Raw genomic sequence first — 22,697 nt, 5'->3', positions numbered from 1 at the left:
TCAGGCACGACCGAGTGACTAACATGCATACACATAAAAGAGAGAACAGGATTCTTAGACGCCTCAAATAAAGACAGGGTGAGGCCCCAGCCCAGAATTCAGGGCATGCTCTCAGGAGGACAGAGCGGGTGTGGTGGCTGGGAAGTGGGCAGGTCTACCTGGACCTGGCAGATGCCACATGCGTGGGGTATCGGGGAGCACTCTTCCCTAGAAAAGTAATAGCAGCAGCTGTCACTGGCACCGTGCCAAAGGCCCCAGTAATCTAGCACATTCAGGCGCCAGAAGGTCGGGTCTGTTGCTTCACTGCTTCATCAGGAATGGCCAGACATCACACAGCTGGAAAGAGCAGCAGCTGAGACTGGAACTCAGGTCCTGCCAACCTCCAACCTGCAGGCTCAGCCACCAGGTGTGACCTCACGACCCGTGTCACCGCCTCAGTGGGCATGAAAGTGAGCACACTCCGGGAGACAGCAAGGGACAGGGAAGCCCGGGGTGCTGCAGTCCACAGGGTGGCAAGGAGTCGGCTACGACTGAGCAACTGACCAACATGGTGAACCTGCCACTGGCTTCTCAGCCTCTTGGGAGCCAGGAGGCCTGTAATTATCACCACCTCCATTTTCGCCATGAAACCCCCGCAACTCCACAGGCCCAGAGATATACTGCCTGAAAGGACTGGGACTTGTGTTCAGTTCTGCGGACCCGGCTCTCTAAAGTATTGGGACTCCCTGTCAATTCAGTCCTGAAAGTCCTTCCAGATGGTTCCTGAGAGGGCCTGGCTCAGCCCCCCACCTGATGCCCTCCTGAGCTTCCAGGGCGGCTGGGGGGAACTTTCAGGGGAGACCTGGGGCCGACCGGGCACCACCCTCACTCAAGGCCCGCGCAACCCTACCGTCGTCGGCCTGCCCCTGCTCCTGCTCGGCGCTGGCGTAGGTGCGCAGGAACTCGGCGAAGGCGCCGTCCCGAGCCAGCAGCTCCTGGTAGGAGCCCATCTCAGAGATCTTGCCGCCACTCATGACGATGATGAAGTCCATCTGGGGCAGGTAGCTGATGCCGTGCGTGACCAGGAGCCGCGTCTGCAGGGAGGGCGGAGAACAGCCACATTAGCGCATGCGCGAAAGAGGGAATTTTGTCCCCACCCCCCGCCCCACACCTGTACATGCGCCTGGGATGTAGGCACACAGAAGCATTGCAATCTGCAGGCCGAGATCTGGGGGTGGGGGGGGCGGGGGGGGCGGGCAGGAGTGAGGGAAAACAACGATCCTTGCTCCAGATTCTAGGGTCCCGACCGATATGAGTAAAATGCTGTGTGCTGTATTGTGAGCACGTGGAAGCAAAGGGGTGAGGATACTGAGATGGGGAGGTGGGGGGTTGCAATTTTAATAAGGGTGATGGGGGAAGTTGTTTTTGAACAAAAATCTGGAGGAGATGCAGGGAAGGAACCATCCATGTGTAGATGAATAAAAGAATGACACTCCTACAAAAAAATGTGCATGCTGTGAATTAAGTTTTTTCAAATTTCCCCACCCCTAAAAGACTACCGCGTTTGTACATGGGTATCTATTTTATCTAACTGAAAGTCTGGGAGGATGTGCATCAAACCGTTTACACAAGTTGGCAAACTTTTTCTTAAACAGCCAAATGGTAAACATTTTCAGCTTTATGGGCCCTCTGGTCATACACAAGACATAAACAGATGGGCTGGCCATGATCCAATAAAGCTTTATTTATGGAAGCGGATATGTAACTTTAATACAATTTTCCTATGTCACAAAATATTTGTCTTCAGAATTTTTTTCCAACCACTTAAAAATGTAAAGACCATTCTTGGCTGGTGAGCTGCCTACAAAACAGGCTCCTGCGGGCTGGATTCGCTGGCCCCAGCTTTCGAGAGCAGCTAGGGCTGCAGGATGAGGAAGAACTGTCTTTTATAAACTTTATATATACTCTCTGGTTTTGTTACTATGGGCACGTATTTCTTTCACAACCAAAACAGGTTTTTAACATTTAAAAATTAAACAGAATTCTTATGGGGTGAAGGGGAATGCTTACTACAGATTAAGTGGCATGATGTTTATTATATATATACATATATATATGCATGATGTGATAATCCTATTAAAAAGCTTATATAGAACTTCCCCGGTGGCCCAGTGGTTAAGCATCGGTGGATGCCAGAACAGGGGACATGGGTTTGATTCCTGGTCTGGGAAGTTCCCACATGCGAGGAGCAACTAAGTCCCTAAGCCACTAATGAACTCTTGCACCCTAGAGTCTGTGTTCCACAAGAGCAGCCACCACAATGAGAAGCAGGCAGATGGAAACTAGACAGTTAGCCAGCCAGCTCCACGCCCTCCCCAACAACTAAAGAAAGTCTGTGGGCAACAAGGAAGACCCAGTGCAGCCAAAAATAACAAAGAAAAAAAGCTTATATACACAACAAAAAGACTTGAAAGAAATACAAAAATCTCTAAGCGGTGGGATGATGCATAATTGTTTTTCTCCTTCGTGGTTTTCTGAATTTGCTACATTTTTTCCCATGGGCATGTCTTCTTTTTTAATGGGAGAGGCGGAAGAAGAGCCTCTGTAACTCCCCTAAACAAACAAATTTCAAAAAGAATAAAAGAGGAAAGGAACCATTTCCTGTCATGTTAAGGTGTGGTGGCCGTTTTCCTGCTCAAACCTCTGTCCCTCAGCCCACGGCCACTTCAGCAGGGAAAGGAGAGCCGGCTCCTTGGGGACAGGGGATGATGGTGGTGGTGGGGTGGGGGTGGACTTCCCTCGGCGACACCACCCCTATTGTTCAAGCAGAAAGAAAGGCTTCTTTCTGCCTAGCGGAGGCAATGAGAACAAGAAGGCTGTCCCCGGAAGGCCGCCAAGGGATGGATTCGAAAATATGATCTCCTGTCCAGTCAAGCGAAGGGGTCCCAAAGGGGACACACCATGGCCTGACCAAGAAGCGGGGACCAGCCCCCAAGCCGCGCCCGCAGCAGGTACCTTGTTCTTAAGGAGCCCCTTGGGGCCAACCACGTTTTCAAAGATGTGCTTGCCCACGTGGGCGTCCACGGCCGAGAGGGGATCGTCGAGGAGGTAGACGTCGGAGTCGCAGTACACGGCCCGGGCCAGGCTCACGCGCTGCTTCTGGCCCCCGGACAGATTCACACCCTGCGGAGAAACACGGCAGAAGGGTGGGCCTCCTGGGAAGCCGAGACAAGCAGAGGGGTGCACCGGGTCACCATGCAGCAACCCTCGCTGGAGGCCCTGCAGAGCTGCGCCCACTTCCCGCGGAAGCAGCAGTGGTAACAGCGAGATCACGCCTGCGCCAACGTGAGTTCAAGTCCCGGCTCCAGGTTCAGCCTCCACTGTGAAACCAGCAAAGACAAAATCCGAGCCGCTGGGTGCCGCTGAGCAGGGCAGGGTCAGGAAGGCGAGGCCAGCGGCACCAGGAAGGCGAGGCCAGCTACAGGAAGGCTGGTGATCTTGGGCCTTCACTCACTGGTGAAGCCGCACGGGCAAGGCAGGCTGTGCCCCAGGGGTGCTGCAATCCAGCCTGCGCCCCGCTGGCCAGCAGGAAGGGCACTGTTTCCTAATCTGAACCAGGGCACAAGGACCACACGGCCCTCCTGCAGCAGATAAGCCAGCATCACTTGCATATCTGGCTGGAGTCAGTGGACACCCGCTGGGCTAACCCCCCCAGCCCCTCCCAAGAGATGCCCACCTTCCCCCCACTCTGAGACAGGGTCCTGGCAGCCACGTTCATTTTGAGAGTTCCTTTAGTTTACAGCTTTTTGGCCCCAGGCAGACATCAGACCCAAACTAAGCCAATCACATCCTCTCCCTCCAAAACTGGGTGCATGTGTGCCTGGTAAGTCACTTCAGTCATGTCCAACTCTGTGCAGCCCTATGGACCGTAGCCCACCAGGCTCCTCTGTCCATGAGATTCTCCAGGCAAGAACACTGGAGTGGGCTGCCATGCCCTCCTCTAGGGGATTTTCCCAACCCACGGGTCAAACCAGCATCTCTTACATCTCCACTAGTGCCACCTGGAAAGACCCCACATTGGTTGAAGTGAAGTGAAGCCGCTCAGTCGTGTCTGACTCTTTGCGACCCCATGGACTGTAGTCTACCAGGTTCCTCTGTCCATGGGATTTTCCAGGCAAGAATACTGGGGTGGGTTGCCATTTCCTTCTCCAGGAGATCTTCCCAACCCAGGGATTAAAGCCAGGTCTCCCGCATTGCAGACGCTTTACCGTCTGAGCCACCAGGGAAGTCCCAGTAAACACACTGGTTACTGGGACCTAAACAGGCAGAGTGAGGAATCTCCAAGTGGCAGATACATACATTTTTGAAAAAAAAACAACAAAGCTCCGCAGAAAAGCAGAGATGAAATTCAGAGGAGGAACCAGTCCCTTCCTGAGCCCCACCACATTCCGGCTCTTGGATTCTACCCAGTGCCTGTAAATTCAGTTCTCACTCAGGATTCTTTGCCACTTGAAAACCCCAAAAGCCCTAATAATTTGTTTTTTTTCTTTCCAAGGAACTGCAGATTTCACTCAAATAAAAAAAAAATGGCTCACAAAGTAGGAAAGTTGGTGGAACCACTGGCTTGTATTAATAACTGAAAATAAGGACGAGAAAACTCTTTAGTAGGCTCCAGATCGTTTGCACTTCCCATGTGCACACCACTTAGCCACCAGGGGGCAATCGAGCAGGCCAGCCAGGCAGAGGGGAAAGCATGTGCAAAGGCCCTGAGATGGGAAGGGGCTCTGGGAGTCATCTGGCCTTTCTGTTCCTCCTTTTCCTCTGCCATTACACAGGGTTAACAGTAAATCCCATCTCTTGGGCTTGCTGAAAGGACAGATGTGTATAAAGTGTTTAGCACTGTGCCTGGCACAGAGTGATTACTCCGTAAGAGTTAGCTGTTGTATTATTATTTTTAGCATTATCATTGTTTTGAAAAGGGTTGTGACATTTGAACCACTGACACCCCTATTCCCTGTATAGTGCCAATGGTCATGCGACTTTTTAGTCACAAGGCTGCAAAAGTAACATGCATTTCCTGGTCCTTTGTCTTTGGGTTCAACCAAGTGATTTGCTTTATGGGTAGAGAGGATGGTGTGCTTTAAAAGACATGACATTTTTGTTGTTGTTCTCTTGGGCTTCTGCTGCTGCCATTGAAAAAGCCTCCCCCTGGGGAACTGCTGTCCCCTCACCCAGGCCCTAGGAAGTAGCCACACGGGGAGACCTGTGCCAACCCACAGCCTGGAACTGGGCTTAGTTGGCCTGCAATGTGGACCAGAGCCACCCAGCTGAGCCCAGCCTGGGTCACCCAGTCATGGTTGACCCACCCATAAGTTGCAAAGTGTTTAACATCATAAGCCACTGAGGTTTTTGTGCTTGTTTGTTACACAGCAATAGCTGACTGATACAGGGGCCATGCTGAAGTCTACTGACCTTCTCACCAATCTCCGTCCGGTCCCCACTGGGCAGGATTTCCAGGTCTGGGAGGAGGGCGCAGGCTTCTATCACAGCCTTATAATACCGTTCCTGTAGCTGGCGTCCAAAAAGGATGTTTTCTCGGAGAGAAACGTTCTGAATCCAGGCCTGCTGGGGGACGTACGCCACTGAGCCCTAGGTGGCAAACAAGGAAGGCGGCAGGACAGACAGACTTGGTTAACAAGATAGCAGCCGGCCTACCCTCTGTCCAGGAAGGCCTTACTTCACAAGATACCTTCACCACATCTATGGTTTCAACAAGAGGGAAACCAAGTCCCAAAGGACTACAGACACCAGGGCTGGGATCAGAGTCCATTCTAGGTTAGTCACTGGCTCCAACAGTGAGAGTTTGAGAGTTGAAATCCTCGTTAATGAGATAACAGTTATGTATTTAGTAACTAGTCACTGAATACCATCAAACAAAACCCCTAGCTCTCCTACACTGCACATCGGCATCTTATAAAATACTGTACGTCGTCTACGTGCTAAGTCGCCTCAGTCATGTCTGACACTCTGCAACTGTATGGACCGCAGCCCACCAGGCTCCTCTGTCCATGGGATTCTCCAGGCAAGAATAATGGAGTGGGTTGCCATGCCCCCCTCCAGGGGATCTTCCCAACCCAGGGATCGAACCCAGGTCTCTTATGTCTCCTGCATTGGCAGGCAGCTTCTTTACCATTAGCACCACCTGGAAGCCCCCACATCATCTATATTTCAACTTAAGAAATTTTTTAAAATATTTAAAATAAAATGAATTTTAAAATAAACAGCAATAAAAACCTCCTGGTTCCCAAGAACGGGAAGTACCTGAATTAAAAAAAAAATTATTTGATTATTGTTCTGGTACAGGCTAAGAGAGAAAAATACGAGACTTTCAAAAAAGTCCTTTAAAAGGAAGACTTAACCTATACTGGAAAAGAATCTGAAAAAGAATATATATACACATTTATCTGAATGACTTCACTGTACACCAGAAACACAGCAGTGTAAATCAACTATAATCCACTTAAAAAAAATTTTTTTTAAAGGGAAACTTAGTTTGGGACAACCTTAAAAGAGCCCTTGAGATTTCCTTGATGAAATTTAAGCAAAGACATCTGTATAATAACTGTCGATTTCTAAAGTTGCTGTGTTTTTCCACATAATGCAAGGTGTCAGAATGGCATAAGAACAAAGACTATGAGGAGAGCATTTGTTTCATGTATTTCGGTAACTGAAAAAAAAATTCTTAAACAAGGACTGATAGGTGAAAATAAGCTGGTCTGATAAAGAGAAGAGGAAAGAGCATTTCAGTCTGAGGAACTGCGTGAGAGGGAGGCAGGGGACAGACAGGCTCCAGGTTAAGACATCTACACGTGGCCTCTGCCTGCATTTCATGGGGGATGAAGAAGTGGGCTTCAGGTTGGATACTTACAACTAGTCTCCTCTTTGCATTTCCTGAGACAAGAGAGAGGTGGGCTCCAGTTAAGGCATTTACAGTCAGCCTTCTATTTGCCCTCCAAAATGGAACAACAGAAACAGCGTAAGTAGTCAGTCTTTGTCTTGTAAATATCCTTAAGATAATAGTCATGGCCAGGACATAGAAGGGCAAAATCCTGTCTGGGTAAAGGATTAAGGGATCTCCACTCCCCTCCTTTTTCTGGAACAAAGGAGACGCTACACCTGCATGGGAAGGCTCCTTAGGGTCAAAAGTCAGAGGATAATGAGTCTTACTCCTCCCAGAAGCCTTCACTTTGAGATTCATCTCTGCTAAGGTGTGCACACCTCAGGGAAGACAAAGACCTGGAAAACTGCCCCCTTATAAAGGATTTAAACTTCCGAAAAGCACGACTCTCTGAGTTTGCCCGTGCACCTTTTTGCAGGCACTTTTCTTTTCAACAACCTTTTTACTTTACTCGTACCTTCTGCCTCCTCTCCTGAATTTGTTCTTGACCAAGTGGGCAAGAGGCTAGGGACTCAGGCCCTAACTGCTGGCTCCTGTGGTCCAGGCATCAGGACTCCCAGTTCAGCAAACTAAGACCTGGCCGCCAGTTACTGCTCACTGCTACGTGCTGCAGGCTGCCGCTGACTGCTGTGTGTCCAAAATCAAGAGGAACTCGGCAAGTCTGAGCAACAGGAAGGCCAGTGTGATGGGACCATGATGTGAGAGGAAGACAGGCAGGAAGGAGCTGGGGGGTGGGAGGGGACTCACACGGGGCTGGTGGTCCTAGTGACATGTGTGTGTGTGTGTGTATGTGTGTTAGTTGCTCAGTTCAGTTCAGATCACTTCAGTAGCTCAGTCGTGTCTGACTCTTTGCGACCCCATGGTCTGCAGCCCACAAGGCTCCTCGTCTGCCCATGGAATTCTTCAGGCAAGAATACTGGAGTGGGTTGCCACTCCCTTCTCCGGGATGAGGCGTATGAGCTTCACTAAAAGGGCAAAGGGGAGTCCTCAAAGACTGTTAAATAAAGGGATGCTAGGAGGATGAGGTTGGGAATGAAACCCAGGGAGCTCAGCTCTTCATCTTCATTCTCAGATAAATAACCAAACTGCTGACTCCAATATCCTAACTTAAACTGGCCAGACTCACAAAGCCTCACTGCAGAACCCACGGGTAATTCCCACAGTATGCATGAGCCCTACCAACTAAACTACTGAGACAAAATAAACATTTTAAACACATTTCCCGCACTGTCCCTGTTGTTGTAGTTAGTTGCTCAGTCATGTTCGACTCTTTGTGACCCCATGGACTGTAACCCGCCAGGCTCCTCTGTCCATGGAATTCTCCAGGCAAGAATATTGGACAGAGTTGCCAATCCCTTCTCTGGGGGATTTTCCTGACCCAGGGATCGAACCCGGGGTCTACCCACATTGTAGGTAGATTCTTTACCATCAGAGCCACGAGGGAAGCCCTTCCCTTACCAAGACAAAATAACCAGTCACGAATAAATCTACCACCTCATCAAACCAAATATTCAAACACCCTCACTCTTTGGTCCATCATCTCTGTATTCAGTGGTTCTCAACTGGGGGTAATTTTGCCCCCAAGGGGGCCACATGTGACAATGTCAAGAGACACTTTTGGTTGTTATGACTTGCGACTGCTTCTGGCATCTCGTGGGCAGAGGTCAGGGATGCTGATAAACACCCTACAGTGCAGAGGACAGCCTCCACAGCAGGGAATGATCTGGCATGAAATGTCAATAGGGCTGCGATTGTGGAAACCCAGGGCTAATCAAACAGAAGGCAACGTGGATCCCACCATGATCCCAAGTCTTCTTCCAATTAACCTAGCTCATGCTGCCTATGAACCTTACTTTATAACATGTATTTGAAAGTAATGACAGATCATTTCTTAAAACAATAGGTCCAAGGGATCGTCCTGACCCAGAGATTGAACCTCTGTCTCCTGTGTCTTCTGCATTGGCAGACAGGTTCTTTACCACTAGCGCCACCTGGGAAACCCTCATTAGTCTGGACCCAACTATCATACACTTCGCTCATACACATTAGGCTCAAGGTCATATGATCATCAGCAAAGAAAAGATTTTGCTCTGAAATGAAAACTATGGCAGAAACCAGCATCCCCCAGAAGCAGACTCCAGGAGACAGTAATCTTAAGACATAAGGAGTTGCTGTCTAGGCAACAAAGAGGTGCAGGCAAATGTGTCTGGGACACGCAGGATTAACCAAAGTTAAATAGGTTTTTTTTTTTTTCTCCCTACAGGACTTATCAGACTGTCCAACAGGGAAGGAATCAGAATCTGTACTACTTCCCAAGCTTGTTTGAGCCCAGAACTCTATTCCCTAAACAGTAAGATGAATTTGCTGCAGACCATGCTCCCGGAAATGCTGGTATCAACAAAACTCTTTAAGAAAATATCCCCAACCCCAGGGAAGGGTCTTGGGGGCGGGAGACAGAGCTAAATGCCAAACAAGGCTCCTGATTCTGACGCGACACATCTGTTCACTAAGGCAGCCTCTTAAACTCTCTCCCAAGACATTCTGCAACTTAGTTCAAAACACTGTATTTAAAGGCAGTAAAAACAGTCTCCCTTTAGCCCCATATTAAGAATCCAACAAACACTGAGAATTTAAATAAGTCCCTTAAAAAGAATTCTCCAAGGAAATATTCCAATGACATTAATAAAAAATTTTAAGTGTTGTTACATTTGCCAAAAGAGATACAAGGAGAACCACAAAGAGAAAGAACAAGCCTGAAAGAGCCATGCTTAAGGAGGCCCCGGGATGCACACTGCAGGGCGGCGATGGGGAGGGAGTTGAGGGCAGAGGGTGGACCAGGGGGCATTTGTGTGTTTACTAAATACTTATCCAGTGCCGACTACATCCCGGGCACTATTCTAGGTGCTGAGACACAGTAGGAACTAGATGACACCACAATCTTGCCTTCTAGGAGGGCACAGAAGAAAAGGAGAACAAAAGTAGTTCCCACTTGCTTAACAAGGTCATAAAAGGTCATAAAAGAAAACACCGCATCGCCCTTTGGCCTTCCCCTTGGCCAGGAGTTACCTGGCCCCCACCCAGATCTCCTACCTTGACAGTCACATGTCCCTCCACCTTGTCCATCTCGGCCAAGAGCGCTGAGAGTAGAGACGATTTCCCACAGCCCACCTGGCCCACCACGGCCACCAGGGAACCTTCCGGAACAGAGAAGGTGATGCTGAAACGACATGACACACCCTGGCTCAGATGGGAGAGCCTGGCTTCCCGACACTGAACAGGCCCTGAGTGGGGAGAAAGGGAAGGCAGGGTTGTCCTGAGTCTTTGAGGCCTGGACATCACTCCCGCTGTTTCTACAACTAGCTCATTAGTTCAGGGAACTGTCCCAGAGGCTTCTGTGTCAAGCTGCATCTTAGGAAAGATCCCCACAGGAGCAACCGAGATAGGAGAAGGGGGCTTGAGTGGAGAGGGATCCACTTCACCTGGGGGCGTGATGCAGGTGCTCAAGGAAGGGGGTGTGTGTGCTCAGTCGCTCAGTCATGTCCTACCCTTTGTGACCCTATGGACTGTAGCCCACCAGGCTCCTCTGTCCATGGGATTCTCCAGTTAAGAATACTGGAGTGAGCTGCCACGTCCACCTCCAGGGGATCTTCCCAACCCAGGGATCGAATACACATCTCCTGCACCTCCTGCTTTGCAGGTGGATTCTTTACTACTGAACTAATGGGGAAGCTCAACAAAGAGACCACCCCAAAACCTAGAGGAAGGGTGAGCATGACCCAGACACCTGGGGACAGCCTGAGGAAAGGCCCACGGGTGTGAAATCACAGATGTGACCACGAGTAGACGTGTTGATGACACAAGATGAGGCAGGGAGTGGGAGGTCAGTCCTGAAGAGGTGGGTGAGTGGCGTCCAGACCCGAGGGGGCCTCAGAGGACACGCTTCCCAGCTGGAAGCCAGAGAGGAGGGCCTAACACATGTGAATCAGAGTTTCAAAAACACGTCTCTACTGATATCGCCCTTTGGTGGATATAACAGTAATCGAAGTATTGGGTTGGCCAAAATGTTTGTTCGGGGTTTTCCATAAACTGCTACAGAAAATTCCTGATGCACGTTTAGGCCAACCCAATACAACAGGCTCAACACTCTGTGGGCAAAAGGGGCTATGACACCATATAGGACCACGGCTAGCCTTCCACGGAAGACAGCAAAGTGGGGTTGGGATCCCACCCACTGGGGGAAGGCAGGCACGTCCAGGGCCTCCTTGGGTTCACCTACATCGGCTGCATTTTCCAAGCGCTGCTATTATGATTTCAACATATTGGTGGACAGGCTGATGGCTTTTGCTCCCATTGTTCAATTCTTCATACCTGCTATGTGGTCACAAGTATTATTCTTTTGTTCTATGCTGGGAGGGGAATGGATGAAGGGGCCAGGATAGAACAGTCAGCCCAGTGAGGCAGCTCCTGTGATCATCCAGGCAAGATGGGAACATTTTATAGGTTTGGATGGAAAAATCTGGGGTAGGTGGGGGCTGGGGTGTGGATATTCAATGAGGGAGGGAAGGTGATGTTCAAGAAGGTTTTTGAGGCTGGAAGGACGGACAGAGGGACAGAGGCATAGACACAGACTACTCACTTATTAAACAGGACAAGAGAAAAGCTAAAGTTGAAGTGGACGTGAGTTAAGTTAGACATAAGGAAGAACTTCCTAAACATGCAGTCCCATCAAGGGCAGTGTTACACAGACTCGTTTCTCCAGAAAGTCTGATCTGCCCCTCCCCACATCCTCAAATAAAATACAGCAGTAATTTGGCTACTCAGTAAGGGGGCAACTATTTAGGGGTATGGGGGGATAAATCTGGCCCCTAAAAATGTCCCGTCTGGCCCTGTGATGGGGGACTCCTTAAGGAAGTCTGAGAGCCCCGGAGCAAGGCCTGCAGTTGGAAAGAACTTAGAGGCATTTGACAAGTAGCCAGGGAAGCAGGTCAATTCCCAGGATGCTGTGACTTAGAAAAACAAGGACTGGGGTGGGCAGTGTCCCAGACATGGAAATGGTGGGAAAGGGTGAACGAGGCAGCTGGGGGAGAGGATGGAGAACAACCCAGCCTGATATCACACGTGAGCGGACAAGCTATCAGCAGACCCAAGCCTTCCGGCCACCATCACAGCTTCCGACCCACCCAGCCAATCAGTGTGTGCCGTCTCTTCTGGCACAGCCATTGGCTCAGGCAGACACACGTGACCCAACCTGGGCCAATAAGAGGCAAGTGGGTCTCCTGATGACATAGGAGGGCCACCTGGAGTCGATGGGGGCCATTTGGATCCTGAGGGAAGAGGACGTCTGACAAGGAAGTAGCACAGATGGCTGGGGAACAAGGACACGAAGGAGAGGCACTGTCTGAGTCCCTGGATCACACCAAGCCTGAAAGTGAACCCTGGCAGTTATGTGAACCAGAAGTTTCCCTTTGTTGCCTAAGCTTATATGGGCAAGGTTCGAGTCACTCACAGTCTGAGGGAACCCTCTGGGCCAGGCCCACGGTCATCTGCTCCTCCCCGAAGCTCAAGCAGGTGCGAAGGGACCGAGCCGAACTGATGCTTAGAAAGGCAAAGTGACCCATTCACGGTCACAGAGCTGGCGCACGGCTGGAATTCGGACCTGCGTTTGCCCAGAGCCGCGTGGTTCTCTCCACATCCCACTTACCCGTGCAGCGTGGGGGGGTCATTCCTGGCCCACGTGAACGTGGCGTTCTTCACGGTGATGCTGTTCGTGGCTCCAGCTGGAAGGCACCAGAGATAACATGTCAGGCGCAGGCGCTGCCATGGCCTGCGCTTGAGCAGCAGGCTCTTACTTTTTGTTTTTCCTTATCAGGTAGTTCAACTCCAGAGGCTGGACACCCATGCCAGGCATTATCTGATCACATCAGTCACTGTTTCTTAAGAACTTCAACCAGCAGCTCTGGAGGCGGCCTCCACCCAGAGGGCCGAAAGAAACCACGAGAGGACTCTGCCTTTGAAAGATAGGAGGCTGCACAATCTGGGAGAGCCAGGGACCCCCGGGGCCTCCCACACTCATTCCTAGGAGCTTCCGGCAGCTCTAGGGGATGGACAGGGGCGGGGGTGGGTTGAGCAGAAGCTAAGGTCACAGGGTGTCGGCAGCGCCCGCATGCAGTCGCCTGTGATGAGCTCAAGCTGACTCATGGCCCTCATTAGACCTCCAGGGCCCCTCCTTTAATGTTCAAAGTGGGGTCCCCACCCTGAAACTCCCGGATTCCGGGGCAGCCTCCTAACTCACCTCCCTGCATCCCATTTCTCCCTTCCTCCAGCCACCCTGCTCAGGTCAGGGCAGGTCGGTCTTCCCCTCAACACCAACTCTGTAAACTGTGCAAACTCGGGGATGGAACAGGAAATGGGGAATCGTGGCGGGGGAGCGGAAGGCATGCCAGACAGTTTGCCTAACGCGGACCTACCTGTTTCTAGCCCCTCTGCCTGCATCAACATTCCCTTTTATTCTCTTTTTACTCCATGCCACTCACTTGCACAAACAACTTCTTACTTAAATGATGAGCCAACTTGAAACCTTCTCTAAAGAGAAGATCGGGGGTGTTTCTAAGTTGTCAAAAGCAGAAATAAATTGCCCCACCCACCAAAGCAACAAAATCTGTGAGGAGAGGAAGTTACTGGTTAACCAAACTTAACCTGCCCGGCCCCCATCCCTCCCCTGAAACAGTGAACAAGGAGGAAGCTGGAAGGTGCTATTTAAGGAATTTAAGAAAAGCCACTAGAGTCGGTCAAGCTAGAGGCTACAAGACTTGGCCAGCAGCTGCCTAGGGGCCCCCATCTGGCACCCAGAGAGTGTGGATAAACATCTCAGAGGCTGAGCGCCTAAGGGGCTGCCTTCAGGGCAGGGAATCAGGGCTGAGGCCTCAATTGAGGCCTGGACCCAGGGCCAGGGGTTTTCCAACGTGACTCTTGCTGTGAGCTGACTTTGGGAGCTTGAAAACCTCCTTGGTTGACCCCAAACCCTGGAGTAGACGGCATCATTCTGCAACATGTGTACGTGTGTGTGTGTACATGTCTGTGTACACATATGTGTGTGTTATGGGGGGTGGAAATAACTCGATCCTCGACACAACAGAATCTGGACAACCACAGGCCAGGGAAATTGGGAGGGAGGTTCCAGGAAGTGGTGGTTCTCAACTCGGGGTGACTTTGATCCCCCAGGGACACAATGTCTGGAGACATTTTCAATTGTCGAACCTGGGATGGGTGTTACTGGCACCTAGGGGTGCTGCTCAAGCAGCCTATAGCAGTGGTCAAAAAGTTTGTTTGGGTTTTTTATAACGTTATGCAGAAAAACTCAAATGAACTTTCTGGCCAACTCAATACAATGCACGGGACGTCCCCACAGCAAAGTGACCCTGACCCGAATGTTGGTGGTGCTGAGGCTGAGGAACGTGGCCCCCCATGCCGACCGCCTCTCACAGACACGGGGAGGATCGACTACCTTGATCTTTGCCAAGTGCTGTGCTGGGTGTTCCACACGCCACTGAGGACATCTGAATGCCTGCTGCTCCGCTCACACGTATACACATGCTACACTGCTCACGTGCGTACACGTGACGTACCGCTCACATGCATACACACAATCATTCCTCTGACCACATCTACTGGGCTTGGGAGCCAGACTGTGTGGGTTCAAACCCCATGTGGCCATTTCCTAGCTGGAGAAGCACAGGCAAGTTACTTAACTTCTCTGTGCCCCACTTTCCTCATCTGTAAAATGGGATTGTTAATGGGCTCGACCTCACAGGGCTGTCATGAGGAGAAAAATGAGGCAACACAGACAGTCCTTAGAACAATGACTGACACACAGTGGGTGCTCAGTAAATCTCAGTGTGGAGACGCCGAACCGTGGGTGAGAACACAGATTGTGCTGACGGGCTCCGTGAGCTGTGGTGAGCAATGGACGGGTGAGTATGGTGACGTCCTTAGGACAGGACAACATTACAACGGAAGCGGTCACTACCACTAGTGCTATGAATATGTCTTATTGAGTGCCTGGAGATCCCTGCTCAGGGGTCCGCTGGGAAAGGATAAATTAATAAGCTACAGAATAACAAATCTACCCAATTAAGGAAAAAACCAAAAGAAAGGCACTGTCCTTTCCATTGCCCAGTTGGGGAAAGCGAGGCTCAGAGCAGTGAAGTGACCTGCCTGAGGCGGCACAGCTACAGGGATGGGGTTCGGTGAGTCTCCAACTTCCTCAGCTTGCTCACTTGCCCAGAATGGAATGGAAGCTGGGGCCCTCGGGGAGGGGTGGGCCTCGCCCAGGTTGCTTCTTGCCAGAAGGCAAGATGAGAGAGGTGCACTTTCACCCTCCTGGGAAGGCCTGTAGGTCATCCACGCTCCCGGGACGCACCGTCTTTGATGGGCCGGCGCTGGATGCTGTCAGGATCCAGCTCCTCGTGCGACAGGAAGACCCTCAGGCGCTTCAGGGAGACGCTTGCCTGCACGGAGAGCAACAACAGGCTGCGGTTATTTTTAAACACGTTTTTGCAAAAACAGACCAAGGCTAACTCATAGTGGTTTCCCCTGGGTGCGGAGGGGCCCACATCCTCCCTTATTTCTGAAGTTTCTGCATTTCCTACCCCGAGCGGATGCCTCAGAAGAAAAAAATTAAATGGGTCTGGGTTCTTGTTTGTTTTCCTTTAAAAAGCCCACAGCCATTACAGAGGAGGGCGGGGGACCGTCCAGGCTGACAAGAGACGAGAAACAACGAAAGGCAATGGTCTTGCTTAAGACAAACTAGATACTCGGAGATAAAGGTGTCCTGGAGGCTGAATGCACTACACAGTGGTTGTGGCCAAGGATACTGTAGGATAAACTTCACAGCTGCTAAGAGACGAACTGAATGGCTTCCACCACAAAAAACAAATGATAACCGTGACAGGTGACCGAGGTATACCTGACACTAAGGTCATAACAGCAGTGCCACAAGTCCATGTATCAAAGCACCACGCTGCATGTACTGAACATATGTTCAACAAAAACAAAAACAAAAAAAAAAAAAGGCAAAGGTCCTGATTCAAACAGCCCAATGGCAAGGACATTTCTGAGAGATAATCCAGAAAATTTTAATATGGAACAAGTATTATTTTAAGAGATTACTGTTACTTTTGTTAGGTATGATAATGGTGTTACTTATGTAAGAAGAAATGCATGCTGAAATATTTATGGGTGAAATGCCAAGAGATCTGGGATTTGCTTTAAAATTCTTCGGCAGAAAGAGAGAGAGAGAGAGAAAGGAATGAAGGGAGGGAGAAGACAGGATCAGATGAAGTAATCACAGCAAAATGCTGGATCTGGGTGATGGGCACACAGCATTCTTATACCGTTCTTGCCACTTCTGCATACACATGAAATGGGTCATAATAAGAAGGGGTTTTACTGGCTTATTTTTTAAAAGCCTTGACCAGGGCTTGCTTGGACAATGAAACCTTAAGGCTTATTTCTCAATGTGGCTAATGATACAGTTTTCATGGAAGCGTGTGCACAATTAGGGAGAAGAGTGTGACAAACGCCGTGGGCAGGAAAGTGCAGGAGATTCAGATGGTAAAAGTGTGACTGAGTGGCTTCCTCTCCTTTAGAATCACCGCCCGGGCTGGGGGCTTCTAGGGCGTCCAGCTGGAATTTCTTAAATGGTGAGCCAAGCCCATGAGTGGGTTGTAAAACCAATTTAGTGGCTGCATTTTTTAAAAATTTTGTTTATTCTTAATTGAAAGATAATTGCTTCAATTACAATATTGGTTTGATTTCTGTCATACATCAACATGAAGTAGCCGGAGGTGTAAGAAACAGGACCCGGTACGACAGGGCAGGGTGGCACAGACTCGATTAGAACAGAAGAGGAACAAGTGTTTCAGAAAGAATCTTGCAGAGCTCAGGAAAGCCTAGCCACAATAACTTTTGTTTCATACACCTGGGGCATCCCAGGTGGCGAAGGGGTAAAGAACCCGCCTGCGAATGCAGGAGACACAAGAGGCGCGGGCTCGATCCCTGGGTCAGGAAGATCCCCTGGAGAAGGAAATGGCAACCCACTCCAGTAGTCTTGCCTGGTGAATCCCATGGACAGAGGAGCCTGGTGGGCTACAGTCCATGGGGTCGCAAAGTCAGACACGACTGACTGAGCACGTGCTCACACACACACACATACACTTGAGCATGCATGTCAATAAATAAAAACGTCTCTCTCTCTTTAGGGCAGGACCAAAAAAATTACAAAGGTCTGGGCCTCGATCACTGTCCCCCCGGCCCTGAGCACAGTGGGATGAGTCACACAAGAGGCAGCTGCAACCAAGGGACTTTCGTGCCCTCTGGCCTTGTTTCCCCAGAGTCCCTTCCCTGAAACCCCCCGGTCTCGCCTGTACCTGCACAATGCTGCTGATGACCATGGGGAGGATATTCAGGGGGAAGCGGAGGATGTTGAACAAGGCCAAGGACACGAAGGCCTTCTGGGCATCCAGGATGTTGTTCTCATCGACGGTCACGTAGACGGCAAACGTAGACAGGGCCACCTGCAAGCAGACAAGGTCAGCATCTCAGTCACAGAAGCTGTGACACATGCCCAGGCAAAGTCTAGCATACAGCAGGCACCCACTAAACACCCAGAGAATGAACTGGATAGACCAATGGCTAGGAGCCAAAAGTCCCGGCCATTCCCACCACCGTTCTCCACGGGACACTGAACGGGCATTCAAGGGGTCCCTCAACATCACCAAGTGAGATCAAACCTCTGAGCCAGTGCCCTCTGCCCAGAACGACTTTCCCATCCAGTCTCTCCCTGTTCTGACAGGAGGCCCAACCCACAACAGCCATCCTTGTTGCTATTGTTTAGTCGCCAGGTTGTGTCTGATGTTGTGACCCCGTGGACTGCAGCACACTAGGCTCCTCTGTCCTTTTCTATCTTCTAGAGTTTGCTCAAGTTCACGGTCATCGAGTCGGTGATGCTACCTAAGGATCTCATCCTCTGTTGCCCCCTTCTCCTCCTGCCATCAACCCTTTCCAGCATCAGAGTCTTTTCCAATGAGTCGGCTCTTGCCATCAGGTGGCCAAAGTACTGGAGCTTCAGCATCAGTCCTTCCAATGAGTATTCAGGGTTGATTTCCCTTAGGATTGACCTCTTTGCTGGCGTAGGTTTGATCTCTTTGCTGTCCAAGGGACTCTCAAGAGTCTTCTCCAGCATCATCCTTACATTCTGGTCTATTCTTCTTCATAACACCTATCACTACCTTACACTGTAAGATTACAGATATTGAGTGTCTGTCTTCTGCACTGAAATGCAAACCTCACAAAGGTAGGGACTTGTGTATGTGGCTGTATCCTCAGTGCATAGAATGACCTTGGGCATACAGGAGCCCTGAGACCTCAGGCAAATCACCTCCTCTCACCAGCCTCCACTGTCTCATCTGTGAAATGGGGGCGGACATGGAGGATTCATGCCACTGCTGAAAGCTCCTTCCAGCTCAGAGTACCCCCAGGAAAGCAACATAGGTTTTTTTAAAAAAAAAAAGAAAAAACAAACAGCCAAGGGTCCTCTGAAGCCTACTCCCTTCCCTACAAAATCAGACTTGCCATAAGTCCTGTGGGGAGGCTTGGGATTTCAACTCCCAGGCAACTGCAATTTGGGTTCAGCTGTCTGAGACAGTAGGCCCTCCCTCACCAGGAAAAAGGAAAGACCCCGAATAATCCAGGGCTGGGTTGCACGGCTTAGGAGGGAAAAGATCAACAGGTGTCTCTCTGTGCCCTAACCCCTGATGGCGCCAGCACAGTACCAGGTGTTGCTAGCGAGGCTAACAACATCCCCCTGAGGTCACCGGCACATATTACCGAGGCAATCTGGAAAACCTTGGACCCAGCAGATGGGTACAAGTCTCCACCCCCACATTAGCCCAGGCTCCTAGAGCCATTAAAGGCTTTAGGGAAAATAAACTGCCTGGGACCTCATTCTTGAGCTCGGGGCAGATGGCCAGCAATCAAGAGATCCCAGTGTGGCCAAGATTCTGGTGTGGCTGAGGTTCAGGGTATTTTCAGGGTCTCAGCTGCCTCATTTCTTTTGCTACCTATTAGAAGGTCGTACATCTTAAACATTAAACCCATAAGCTCTGCCTGTTTATCAGCTGTGTGACCCTGGCCAATAAGGTCACCTCACCTCTCCAAGGGAGCCTCTGTTTTCGCATCTATGAAATGGGAAATCAGGATAAGCACGCACAGGGCTTTTGGCAGCAAGGAACCAGGCACTAGTGAAGAGTGCTTAACCCTATGCCTGGGGAACAGTAAAATACAGTAGATGGCGGCTGTTTTATTTCTTGTTTCAGGACTCAGTTCAAAGTCCTTGGACTATTTTTCCAAAGAATCTATTAACCGGGTCCCAGTCAGTAAAGAATCTGCCTGTAATGCAGAAGACCTAGGTTCTATTCCTAGGTCAGGGAGATTCCCTGGAGAAGGAAATGGCAACCCACTCCAGTATTCTTGCCTGGAGAATTCCACGGTCAGAGGAGCCCGGCAGGCTGCAGTCCACGGACTCGCAAGAGTCGGACCCAACTTAGCAACCAAACCACCAAGAACAGGGCACTGGAAAGCAGAGAAGGTTCTGACATTAACAAGGGAGGTGACCCTGAGGGAAAGCACAGAAATTTTCCAGGATCCGTGGCCAAGAGGGAGGTTAGGTGCTCAAAAAGCCGATCCCTGGGACGACTGCACATGCTGACTCTCCTCCCCTAGGCTCTGATGCCACACTCGCCTCCTACCTGGAGAGTCTCCCCACTCAAAACTCTCCCACCACATCCACACAGAGGAAGAGGATTCAACCATAAAAAGGACTGAAGTGCTGACGCCCGCTGCACCATGGATGAACCCTGAAAACCTGATGCTAAATCAAAGGAGACAGACATGAAGGCCACACACATTATATATGATCCCATTTAAATGAAATATCCAGAATAGGCAAATCAAAATCAACCCTGAATATCTGATGCTGATGCAGAAGCTCCAATACTTTGGTCGTCAGATGCGAAGGGACAACTCATTGGAAAAGACCCTGATGCTGGGAAAGACTGAAAGCAGGAGAAGGGGACGACAGAGGACGAGATGGTTGGATGGCATCACTGACTCAATGAACAGAGTTTGAGGAAATTCTGGGAGATGGTGAAGGACAGCCTTCACCAGACCAGACAGCCTGGTCTGCTGCAGTCCATGGGGTTGCAAACAGCTGGACACGACTGAGCAACTGAACAACAACAAGAGAGACAGAAGGTAGACAAGAGGATGCGCTGGGCTGGAGGATGGGGAGTGCCTCCCATAAGTACAGGGTTTCCTTCTTGGGTGATGAAAGTGCTCTGGAATTAGGCAGTGGGGATGGCTGTCCAACCCTGTTAATACAATAAACACCACTGAACTGCACACATAAATGTGGTGAATTATATATCAATAAAATAAAAGTTTTTAAAAAATCACCTCTCCAATATCAGTCTATTTTACTCAGTATAGAAGCCACAATCTTGACTCAGGCCCCAAGATCCAACTGAGTGGTAAACGTCCCTGCTCTGAACTTGTCTGCCCTCCTCGCCCAGCACTCTCCCCGCTCCTTCCCTCTGTTCCAGCCCCGTGGCCTCAGTGGTTACTTCTGTGAGGCAGACACAGTCCTGCCACAGGGCCTCTGCACTCACTCTTCCTTCTCAATGTCAGGCCCCTGACTGCCTCCAACTTAACACTGGGGTATCACCTTTCCAGTGAAGTCTCGGATCATCCTTGTTTTTTGGCCGCAGAGTGCAGGATCTTAGCTCCCCAACCAGAGATCGAACCCACGGCCCATGCAGTGGAAGCATGGAGTCTTAATCACCGGACCGCCAGGGAAGTCCCGTGATCATCCAGTTTAAAAACTGCAAGCCCTTCCTGTTGCTCTAACCAGAACCTTTTTCTTCCCCCATTGCACTTATGACACTTTAGCATACTATATATTCTTTATGCATTCATTACGTGCATTGTCCATCTCTCCCAGTTAGAATGAATGAACGAACACCCCACGAGGGTGAAGGTTTTTGCCCGTAGTATTCACTGCTCTATCATCAGTGCCTGGGACAGCACCTGGATCGTGGCAGACACCCAGAAAATGTTTGTGGGTGGGTGAGTGGATGGGTAGGATGGGTAAGTAGATGGATGGGTGAGTGGGTGGATGGATTTGCAGGAAAGCACACACCCAGGGGTGTCTCTTCAACAACACAGAAACCAGGCATGTCACCAGGATATCCCAGCTCCACTGGCCCAACTGATGGGGTGACTCCTGGCAGCACAGGAAGCGCATCGCGTGGCCCCTGTCAGATCCACAGCGTCCGCTTCTCCAGACGTGGAGGGCACTTACTCATCCATCAGTTACTGACTGGGCACCCTCCGTGTGCCAGGCACTGTGTAAGGCGGGCTTGGAGATCCTGAGACTCACAGTCGAGTGGGAAATAGGTACTAAACCAGGGTCTCTCGAGCAGGTGCATCTGCCAGTGTGCGGAGGTGGCTGGGGAGCTGGGGTTTGCTACAGCCTTACAAACGGTGAGGGTCAAGGACTTGGAAAATCCTTCACAAACAAGGAAGAACTACTGACCTCTCTGGGTGAAAACAGAGCCTCTCTCCACACTGAGAAATGGGGCAAATGACTGAACCAACTGCCCCAGCCCAACCCCTAAAAACCTGCCGTCTCCTCATGAGAACATCTGTTCCTTCTGCCTGGTTGGCATCCACGCTTGTTGGTTGTAACAACACGTCAGTTTTCCTTTGGGGAGCTGAACCTCCCCCAACTTCAGCCCATGAGGTTCAGCCACAGATCAAAGGTCTACATTACAGCCTAATCTCTGACAGAAGTCACATGACCCAGGCCTGGCCAATCCAAGCATCCCTGTTCCCTGACTCCAGCGATGCAGGGACAAGCACGCAATCAACTGTAACCAATGAGACTCAACCCCACAGCTTTGCTGTGGGAACTAATGGAAAAAAGGGGAGCTCCCTCTTCATTGTGGTTACTGAGATGACAGGATCAATCCTAAGTGCATCTGACAAAGAAACCACCGTGGAGAGAGCAGAGGTAGGAGACAGAGAAGGAATTATACCCAACATTATCTTTGGAGCACCTGGATCCAGCCATGCCTGAAACCCCAGTCATGCTTAAAACCAGCACCTTCCTAGACTTTTCAGTGACTCAAAAATCTCCCTTCTTTTTATTTTACTTGAGTAGATCTAAGTTAGGTTTCTGCCACCTGCAAGATAGTTCCTAACTAATACAGTTTATCCAAATCTTCAGTCAATCTATTGTAACTGACTATTGTAATATTGACTATTCATTTAGTCAGTCAATCCACATATACCTAATGAGTGGGTACTATTTGCTAAGTCCACTATGTTTCAGGGGCTTCCCAGGTTGTGCTAGTGGTAAAGAATCTGCCTGGCAATGCAGGAGACTTAAGAGATGCAGGTTTGATCCCTGGGTCAGGAAGATCCCCTGGAGAAGGAAATGGCAACCCACTCCAGTATTCTTGCCTGGAAAATCCCATGGACAGTGGGGCCTCGTGGGCTACCCACAAAGAGTCAGACACAACTAAAGCAACTTACCATGCACTATGTTACAGGGATACAAGCAATAAAAGAGAAGAGCCATGTATGTTCTGGTCAGTGGAGAATTGCACAATGGGTAATTAGCATATAGAAGGATAATTATTCT

The 22,697-nt window shown here is 50.1% G+C and overlaps 1 protein-coding gene across 2 annotated transcripts in view; it reads right to left on the bottom strand.

Annotated features, from left to right (window-relative positions):
- ABCC1 (ATP binding cassette subfamily C member 1) overlaps nt 1-22,697 on the bottom strand; it is a 146,226-nt gene that overhangs the window by 32,146 nt on the left and 91,383 nt on the right. For both annotated transcript variants that reach the window (XM_043454929.1, XM_043454928.1), the window contains exons 13-19: nt 17,365-17,511; nt 15,357-15,444; nt 12,639-12,714; nt 10,028-10,154; nt 5,452-5,628; nt 2,995-3,162; nt 890-1,073 (exon numbers count right to left, since the gene is read on the bottom strand). In XM_043454929.1, the coding sequence (XP_043310864.1) occupies nt 890-1,073; nt 2,995-3,162; nt 5,452-5,628; nt 10,028-10,154; nt 12,639-12,714; nt 15,357-15,444; nt 17,365-17,511 (967 nt within the window). The remainder of the gene's footprint in view (nt 1-889; nt 1,074-2,994; nt 3,163-5,451; nt 5,629-10,027; nt 10,155-12,638; nt 12,715-15,356; nt 15,445-17,364; nt 17,512-22,697) is intronic.

The sequence above is a fragment of the Cervus canadensis genome, chromosome 32 (genome assembly GCF_019320065.1).
Source record: "Cervus canadensis isolate Bull #8, Minnesota chromosome 32, ASM1932006v1, whole genome shotgun sequence".
Lineage (NCBI taxonomy): Eukaryota > Metazoa > Chordata > Mammalia > Artiodactyla > Cervidae > Cervus > Cervus canadensis.
The sequence above is the reverse complement of the archived record's forward strand: the minus strand, read 5'-3'. Positions and strand labels throughout refer to the sequence as shown.